At 36.4% G+C, this 9,512-nt stretch overlaps 2 protein-coding genes across 3 annotated transcripts; one reads left to right on the forward strand and one right to left on the reverse strand.

Annotated features, from left to right (window-relative positions):
- The first annotated feature begins 182 nt into the window (after window positions 1-182).
- On the forward strand, window positions 183-5,155 carry LOC147544746 (uncharacterized). Of its 2 annotated transcripts, none has more exons than XM_086634506.1 (4): window positions 183-1,024; window positions 3,215-3,782; window positions 3,866-4,050; window positions 4,793-5,155. In XM_086634506.1, exons 1-4 carry the CDS (start codon window positions 229-231, stop codon window positions 4,894-4,896), a joined length of 1,653 nt encoding a protein of 550 aa, XP_086490632.1. In that variant the 5' UTR covers window positions 183-228; the 3' UTR covers window positions 4,897-5,155. The 2 variants fall into 2 exon arrangements, with proteins under 2 accessions (XP_086490632.1, XP_086490633.1); XM_086634507.1 differs by having other exon boundaries at window positions 4,808-5,155.
- An 894-nt stretch (window positions 5,156-6,049) lies between these two features.
- On the reverse strand, window positions 6,050-9,512 carry LOC147544747 (uncharacterized). The gene is made up of 3 exons (XM_086674112.1): window positions 8,490-9,512; window positions 6,770-8,012; window positions 6,050-6,495 (listed from the first exon to the last, which is right to left on the reverse strand). The coding sequence occupies exons 1-3, from the start codon at window positions 9,031-9,033 to the stop codon at window positions 6,291-6,293; spliced, it is 1,992 nt and encodes a 663-aa protein (XP_086530238.1). The 5' UTR covers window positions 9,034-9,512; the 3' UTR covers window positions 6,050-6,290.

Genomic DNA, 9,512 nt, shown 5'->3' on the forward strand with positions numbered 1-9,512 from the left:
AAAAATATAATTGGAAAGAAGTAAATTATATACTCATAATCTTACAGAATCATATCGGTTATTTTGATATTTCATTAACCATTTGTCATTCCTTAATTGTTGCCGGGCCAAATGAAGATTTACTGCGTTCCAAGTTTGTCTTGAAATTTTCAATTAAACCGGGAAATCGAGTTAGAGTTCTATAAAACTAAGTATCGGGAATTGTGTGAAGAAGTCGAAGAGTACAAAATGGAGTCTATCATAACAGAGGATAACTTACTATTGGAAAGGATGGATGTTGATGTTGAGCTTGAGGAGCACACGACACTGTGCTATGGGTTGAAGGAACAGGTTACTTGTCTAGAAGAAGAAAAAAGACGAATTGTAGAAATACAGAAAAGGACACAAGAAATGGTAAAGTCCTTGGAAGATAATTTCGAAAGGATGAACAAGGATGAGCGAGAGAAGTTTGTTCAACTCAAAAGAAAGAACAAAGATTTGGAGTGCGCAATAAAAACAATAGAGGATGAGATTGAGGTATGCAAGGACAGGTTTAACGAGTTAGAGACACAATACTCGCGGATTAGATGTGAAGGTAAATCACTGAAAGCTCAATTGGAAGGTTATAAAACTAAGTCCTCTGAGATGTCTTTGAAGCTCAAGGACAGAAAGAGGGAGTACATTGCGATTAAGGATGAATTTGATGCCTTATTCGTAAAGAAAGATGTAGTTGATGATGAGATCAAGGAGCACAAGACAATGAATAATGAATTGAAAGAGTTGATTATGTATCTAGAGGAAGAGCATGAAATTTTGAAAGGAAGCGAAAAGAGAGCAGAAGATAGAATTACCAACTTATTAGAGGAACTAAAGACGATGAAAAGCGATGAAAGACAGAAGTATGTTCAGTGGAAGAGGGAGAATCGGGATTTGATGTGCAAGAAAACAAGAGCAGAGGATGAGACTGATAATTTGAAAGCGCAGATTAACCGTCTGCAAACTATTTTACGCGAAAGAGAGACAAAGGCAAAAGAAAGAATCACAGGTTATATACTTCACTTCATGTCATATTTTTATTAGGGAAATTTGGCCAAAACTCCCTACAAACTTTGGCCTTTGGTTAAAAAGGATTGGACAATTTTTTATGGGCTTCAGCTCCCTGTGGCATTTTTGTAAATTATCTAATATAGGGAAAAGACAAAACTGACCTTATTGCAAACTAGTTTGCAAACCAATTTGCAAAGTAGTGCAAACTAGTTTGCAAGGCAAACCAGATTGCAAACCAGTTTGCAAATCAGTTTGCACAGCTTTGCAAGGCAAACCAGATTGCAAACCAGTTTGCAAATCAGTTTGCAAATCAGTTTGCAAAGCTCTGCAAGGCAAACCAGATTGCAAACCAATTTGCAAAGTAGTGCAAACCAGTTTGCAAATCAGTTTGCAAACTAATTTGCAAAGCTTCGCAAAATCAAACCCTAACAAAATAAGTAACTAAGAAGTAAGATTATATAAAATGTGAGGGTTTTTGGAAAATCTGAGAGTGTTTCTAAAATTTTCCTTTATACAAAGGTCAATTCAGGTATACAAAATTAAGGGATTTTTAGAATTGTCCTTCAAGCCTATTTCCAAACTTTTCATGGTGCCTAGAAGGAAAAAAAGATAACTTGTCTTTTTGACAAAAAAAAACAAAGAATTGGGTCTCCAGCCCAATTTCTTGTATTCATTCAATTACAGGTTAAGCTTCAAGTAGTAAACATAGTGCTGGATTTTCAGACGTCTTACATATGGTCGTATATCGTTGGTTTGATTTCATTCACTTTTTAGGGAGTATGAGTCACATGACTGACTCCTTCATCATTAAGCATAACGTTGTATAGAACGGACATGGGAGTTCCAATTACACCCTAATTTCCTTTTATATATCAGTATAACTGTGTCCTTTTATATATCACCCTAATTTCCTTTGATTTCATTCACTAGATATCGTAACTGTCATATTCTAGTGACAGTGGCCCAGTGTAAAGCACAAGCTATATTTTTGTAGTTCATACACAAACACACACTTTGTTAGTTATTAGGTTCTGTATTCTTTTAACGATCTTTTGCTTGTGAATCAAATATAGTATATGTAGCAGTCATCAATCACGATAAAAATTTTATGGTCTTAGCATGATTTTGTGCAAGTACAAACAAGATTTACACCACTGAAATGGGTGCAAGTGTCAGACATCAGTATCCACTTATCTAGCTCAATAAAAAGTACTGAAGAGTGATGCTAATGTACGAAATAGTACTCTTCTTCTCGCTGGAATTTTTCTTGAAATATTTACTTACTCTTGAACACTTTCAGAGGATAGGAAGTGTTACTATGACAGTTTTTGTGTTAGTATAAGGCAAGCTCTTCCGTGCGACTCAAGTCAAATAAGCACTTCGTAAAGTTAATTAACTATAAATGGGTGCTTTTTCCCGTTTAGTGAAACCAATTTAAAAGTTGGAAATTTGCGTTCTTTGGCATCACCTGGGACATTTATGAGGAAAGTACAAAAGATATTTTGCAGGCAGGAACTTGTCGTGCAAGATTCAATAATGTTGATCACGCGATAGATATTTTTGTGGGTATCTGTTCCTTTTATATATTTATACTGTCTGCAAACATACACATTTCCCTTTTATTGTCCTTGAAGGTATTTTATATACTTTTGGATAACCTATCATTACATACATATTTATATTATACAAGAACAAAGTTAATCGGAATGGTACTTTTCGTCTTAATCATTGTTTGAATTTTGTAAGACTGCAAATACACACAAAAGTACATTCACAGTAACATATATGTTGTCACCAGGGTGATGAATCTCGGAAGAGCAAATTCGGGTCACGGGTGAACAAGGCTATCCGAGATTCCATAAGTTTACAACATTAGTATGATAGTATAGAATGTCATTTTAAAAAGGAATAGGAGTCATTAAGGGGTTACAAACATAGCGATTAGGAAAAGAAAAAAAATACGGAAACAAACATACACATTTTATTGTCCTTGAAGGTATTTTATAAACAAACATACACATTTTATTGTCCTTGAAGGTATTTTATATACTTTTGGATAACCCTATCATTACATACATATTTGTGTCATACTTTATTTAGTTGGATATGTATGTCATTGCCTAGTTCAGTTAAAGAAAAGATTGTAATGCCATATTGACATCTATTTCTAATTGTTCATCATTTTCAGGTCCATCATCTATCAACAAGACCAGTCTCGGGGAATCGAAAAACATTAGTCAAGAGGAAACTACCAATGTTTCAGCCGCCGATAATTCTGAAAGATCTTGGGATGGTAGAAATGACATGACATCCAAAAAGTGTTCAAGAAGGCCTATTTCAGATCAGAGAAATGAAGAAAATGTTAGTTTGTGTGATATCCAGTTGAATTCCACCGCCAAAAGATGCCGAAAGTCGCAAACAGTTACCAGTAAAACTGTCGAGAGTGATAGATTTCCAATGGGGAAACTTGAAATGGACAAACATAAAGAACTGAAACAGAATTCTTCCCTGGGCCCGTTTTATCTGGATGATAATTTATCTCCTGGGCCGAAAGATGATCTTGGTCTCACTCGGATGACTGAAACAATTAAAAGGACAAAAGTGAATTTATTGAATTGGCAATGTGAGGCAGACATGCTTTCTTCATTCAAAGAAGATCTTGAGCTCTGTATGAAAGCTGTCTGTGCTATCTTTCGCCAGCAAAAGTCCAATGGCCCACCAGATTTCCAAGGCTTTAACAAGTTCGATGCGCACAGGTACAGAAAGTTCCTCGATGTTGTTACATTCTTTTTTTTTTTTTAAATTGTGTTAGTAATTATCCTCAACAATTGGTGCGCAGAGGGGGCACTATAGCCGATTTTCTTATGGAGGGTAATGCTGAAGGTGACGTAAAGAAGTCAGTCAAGGAGTTGGAATTATTCGATCCTAAGGCGCTTGGAGAGTGCAAGAGATTTGCTATAAAATACTCACAGCAGTTATTCAACATATACAAGAACAAAAAGGATCCTTTTTTCCTTCCTCAAGGTCTGCAGTCTTTCCCGTTTAGCTTTTGTCAATTTGAAATATAAAAGAACCAGGGCATATGTCACGACTGCATATATCCATCTGTCTTGTGATTACAGAGTTCTTGGTGCTGGAAATTGCCATCTCCCCTTTTAACCCTCATAACGGCCTAGGGTTTTAGGAAATTTTGCTACCACTAGAATGATTTGTGGTCTATGCAGCCACTATTTGTGACAAGGAAAATGTTGTCCTTCATCTTGGGTTGTCCTTCATTGAACTGCTTGATTTCTATAGAAACTAGTTGGATTCCATACTCCAGTTGAAATTGTATTTCCAGCAAAGTGGGGCCATAAACTTCGAATGCGGCACTTACTCTAGTATCGGGTGACTTCTATGGTAACAAGATACCTTCCACTCTTTGATCGGAATTTTGTTTTCCAAGAATGGAGACCCGTTAAAAGTTCGACGTATAATGCGGGGGTCTATGATGCACTTCTCTATTCTCCCCCAGAAATTGTTATGTGGATTTATTAGGATCGAAGTATGGAAAACGATGTCTTGCTATTAAACTTCTACAGGAATTTGTAGGGCCATCACTAAAAAAGTTGCTTAAGGTTTAGGATTATTAGGTATGCCAGTCTAATGAGGACATCTAACACAACATATTTGTCAAAGACTTGGTCACATCTACTTCGATTATTTCTATTTTACTGCTTTGTATTCGTTTCTGATTAAATCTCTCGTCTAAATTGTTCTAGTAAAGTGAATTTTGTTGCAGGTTTTGATCTCACTCTTCCACCACAAGACATAGATGTAGCATCGGTCAAGCCGAAAGCTTCATCATCTTCTCAGCAATTCACCGAGTAAAACTCAACTCTGAAATGATGATACAGAGTTCTTTAATTACAGTTCCTAAAAGTTTCGGACTTGAAGAGCTTCAACAACTCAGAACTAAGGAGGCAACTCAATCTTATGTCGTTTTAGTGTCAAACAGTTTTTCTATCCCATAACTTGAATTTTTCTTTGCGTTGTTGGCACCCTGTTTTCAATAAAATCTCTTCGTAAACGATACGAATAGAAACTTTCAGAGTTAAGTCCAGTCCGAGGATTGTTATATTTCAGGAAATTTGGCTGAAGACCTAATTTTGAGTTTTTTAAGTTAAAAAGACAAGTTATGTTTTATTTGGTTAAAAACCATATATTTATATTTTGTTTGGTAAAAAATTTAATATTTTGTGCAACTCTTTTGTACGTAGTTGCAATTTTTTTGTAGTTGTTGCAATCCTTTTGCAAACTATGAACCCTCTTGCAGTCAGATGCAAGCCTCTTACAATCAGATGCAAGCCTCTTACAATCAGTTGCAAACTAGAAAATAGCAAGGGAAAAGAAGACTAAAAAATTGAATGATCTTTTTTCACCAAAACAAAAAATTTGTAGTTTTGACAAATTTCCGCGGTTACTCTGTATAATTTCATTTGGAGATGGGTGTAGGTCATTAATACCTTTTACAGTAAATTGATCTTTCTTTTGGAAAGTTGATTTTCAATTAAGATATTCTACATGTAACTGAAAGGTTTTTCAGGGAGAAAAATCCCTCCCGAGGGATTTTTAATTTTTTGAGAAATTGAGATTCTGCAAGTAAAATTAAACTGCAAAGACATCTTTCAATTAAAACATCACCACCCTCCAAATATTCTTTTCAACCGCAACAGGGAAGCTGGCAAAAGTGGCGCGACTTTGTCGTGAATCTCCATCCAACGGCTGACAATCACCCCATTTTCATCAATAGAGAGAAAGTGGTGTGACTCCAACCCTTGGATGGGAATTCACGCCAATTCTGTAAATTCCTTTTTTCCGAAAAATGGCATAATTGACTTCATTTTCTTTGAAGAATACCTTCTTCAAGAACCTATCTATTTGCCGATAAAGTGGAAAGCCCTCTCCATCGACAAAACCTTCGTGACTATAGAAGAAGTAAGAGGTGAGAGAGAGGGTGAGCGAGTGAAGAACAAGTAAGAGATTAAACAAAACAGGCAAGAAGGTAGCAATTTACTACATTCTACTCATTGTATTACTTATCATTCCGAGTCAAACACAAAAGATGATGTTCGATCTTGAAACACCAGGTACAAAACTATGGATGACAAGACTAGTAACATTTACATTGTGAAATTACCAATTCTTCTAACATATATCTATTCAAGAAAGAAATGAATTGGCAGTAATACCTCAGAGATTCAACAGGAATTTGCAGTATCATCTCATGGGCCTGTCAACGAACTAGGAGGAAGAAAGAAAGGATCTTCTTTGTTTGTGTATATAGCGAACAACTGCTTCGAGTAATGTCTTGCTAATCTCTGGCACTCGGCAACCCCTCTGCTATCATACATCTCCAACTCCTTCACAGTCCTCTTCAAATCACCTTTTTGGTTCCCATCCATTAAAAACTCCGCCAAGTTAGTTCCCCTGCAGTAAGAAAGTAGAATTTTGATTTCTAACGATCAAATGTTGAAAATTTTTGCACCAAAAGAAATTTGTGTCGAAAAATGAAATGCGCAAGTGAATTTATAGAGGTCTGATTCGACTTTACCCCACAGAAATGATTCAACAAACTAATAGACCATAATGAAGCGAGAAAGGCAGATGACAATACTTCGTAATTTACGAGTTAATTCACTTGATCGTGCAGATTTTCTGATAAAATAAATAGAGAATGTACAAACAGCCTTCTAAGACATACCTGAGTGCATCGAACTTGTTAAACCCTCGGTTTTTGGAAAGCATACTACCCATCGTCGATTTTCCCTCTGATGTTTGCTGCCTATATAAAGCACACACGGCTTTCATACAGAGTTCTGGATCCTCCTCAAATGAAGAAAGCATGTCAGCCTCGAAGTGCCATTTTACTTTTCTATCTCTATTCCTTTTAATCATAGCTACCAACCGAGCAAAACCCATATCATCTGCTTCATTTTCTAGACCACTACAACCATCTTCACAATCTGAACTATCAGCAGCTTTCGTAATACATCCACCCTCATTACCAGAATCTTCCTTTTCTTTTACATTCTGTTCGGCATTCTCAGCAGTTGGCATGTTTTGCTTCTCTTGTGCCATCTCACCCATTGCCAAGCGTTCCGGAGATATGCTCTCATTTTTACAAATTCCATCACTAGAACCCTCGTCTTCTTCAAAATGTCCCAGTGAAATCAATCTCCCCCTTGAAGGTCTAACAGATTCTTCGATATTCTGATATCCAGAAGAAGAAGTAAACTTTCCAGTAGTTGGGTTCACGAGAGAGGGCTTGCGAACCTCATCGTTTTTACGTGTTCCATCACCAGAACCCTTCTCTTCTTCAAAATGTCCCAATGAAATCAATCTCCCCCTTGAAGGTCTAACAGATTCTTCGATATTCTGACATCCAGAAGAAGTTATCTTTCCAGTAGTTGGGCTCACGAGAGAGGGCTTGGGAACCTCATCCTTTAGTTCCGCAAGTTTCTTCATCCTAAGTTTACCAATTGGAAGACTATCATCATCCTCACTCTCACTTTCACTGGTTACTATTTTAGAAGTCCTTCTCCTTTTTGACTTTGAGGAGAACACAATTTCCTCTTCCTCACAATTGCTCTCATTTTTCTCACCACTCTGATCTGAACAGGTCCTCTTTACACACTTTTTTAATGTCAGATCGTTTTCATTATTTGAAGATTTCTCCGAAACATCGTCAGTCGAAACATTAAGCATACAATCGACTCTGATGGTGTGAATATGCTTTGGAGCAATCTCCTTTTCATCGTCACTGTCAACAATCTCTATAATACCTACAGATGACTGTTTTATACCACATTTTTCGAGCAACACTACTTTATTGGAGCTCTCTTCCAACTCAAAACTTGGTTGTTTTCTCGCTCTATTTCCAAATTCTACTTCTAAGGGACTTTTCTGATTCTCTAGTTGCACGGCATTGATGTCGATGGGTGGGTCTGCGAAATACTCAACAAAGAAGAAAAAACGTGCTGTTTATATCATAATTATTACAGATTATCACTCACACAGAAATCACATATTTAAGGGGAAGGAGCTACCTATTTAGATACTTCTATAAGAACCTGCCTTATCATTTAGTCACAAAAAATCAAGTTACCAGGGTTTTAGGAATTTAAGACTACGAAGTGGGCAACTTCATAAATAGTAAAATGTGTTCGTCGAATTTACCCCCACCCCATCCCTCACGACAAATACATAAGCGCGGACTGAGAATAGTCCCACATTGGGAATGGACACTCAACAACCAAGAATATAATGTCTAGGTCCTCCCAACTCATCACCAATTGGTTTTTGAGTTGAATGACCACAATCTTAATATAAACTACTTCAATCTTCTATCCCAATTAGTTAAACCAGGACAACAAAGGAAATAATTCTTCGAAGTTAACAAATATGTAAAGTATATACAATACCTAGTACATCCACGCATACTTCACGTAAGTGGTTGGCGCTTCCGTTCTTCTTGCTTTGAAATTTGCTTACTTCGATTCCGTCTTTCTTCCCTTCATCAATATAACAAATTTGATCTTCTAAGCCTCTTGAATCCAATTCTACATTTCCATTTACATGATATTTTATACACTTTAAAGATGAATCTTTTTCCTTTTCTAGACTCAAAACTCTATCTTCCAACTCTTTACACTTCTTTTTCCACACTTCAATCTTATTCTCAGCCCTAATTTTTCCACATTCCAAATCCCTAATCTCTGTTTTAAACCCTTCAAACTTCTCTTTAAAATTAATTGCCATCTTTTTTATTTCCATTTCCAATTCCATAATCCTTTCATTTGCTCTCTTTTCTCTTCCACTAATAACACTAAACTTACCCTTAATCTCGTTACACTCCATTTTCTTCTTCTCAAACTCAACAAACAACTCATTAAACCTAGTAATAGAAACCCCTAATTCTTTCTCAACACTATTTCTCTTCTTAATCTCATCTACCAACTCTTTCATCTTTTCTTCTTTCAAACTCAAAACCCTTTCAACCTTTTCAAAATCACTCTCCTGAAAAGACGATTTCAAGAAAGAAATTAGTTGTCATATAGTACTAAAGTCGTCCATTTCAACCAGAAACTAACGCAATTGAAGTGAAAAAAAAACTAAGAAACCCTAATAAGAAATGAATAGCAGAAAACTAGAGTGAGAAATCTTCAAGGAAGGAGAGGAGAGGAGAAGAGGGTTCTTCAAAACCCTAATACTTGTAAGAATTCCTTTTTAGAGTGAGAAAAATGAGAGCAGAAAGAAGGAATCCGTATCGTTCGGAGTTTTAAGGAGGTGGCATCATTAATAACCGAATTAGAGAAACAGACAAAGACGGTTGAAATATCTGTGGACCCACTTTGACAAGCTGTACAGACTTGTTCTTTTACCCTTGTACCCTTATTAATGATGGGATACCCTTGTAGATCATCTCAGAGGCGTTTGAGCTCTGT

The sequence above is a fragment of the Eschscholzia californica genome, unplaced genomic scaffold, assembly GCF_041429995.1.
Source record: "Eschscholzia californica isolate CP2 unplaced genomic scaffold, dmEscCali1.0.p SCAF_4, whole genome shotgun sequence".
Lineage (NCBI taxonomy): Eukaryota > Viridiplantae > Streptophyta > Magnoliopsida > Ranunculales > Papaveraceae > Eschscholzia > Eschscholzia californica.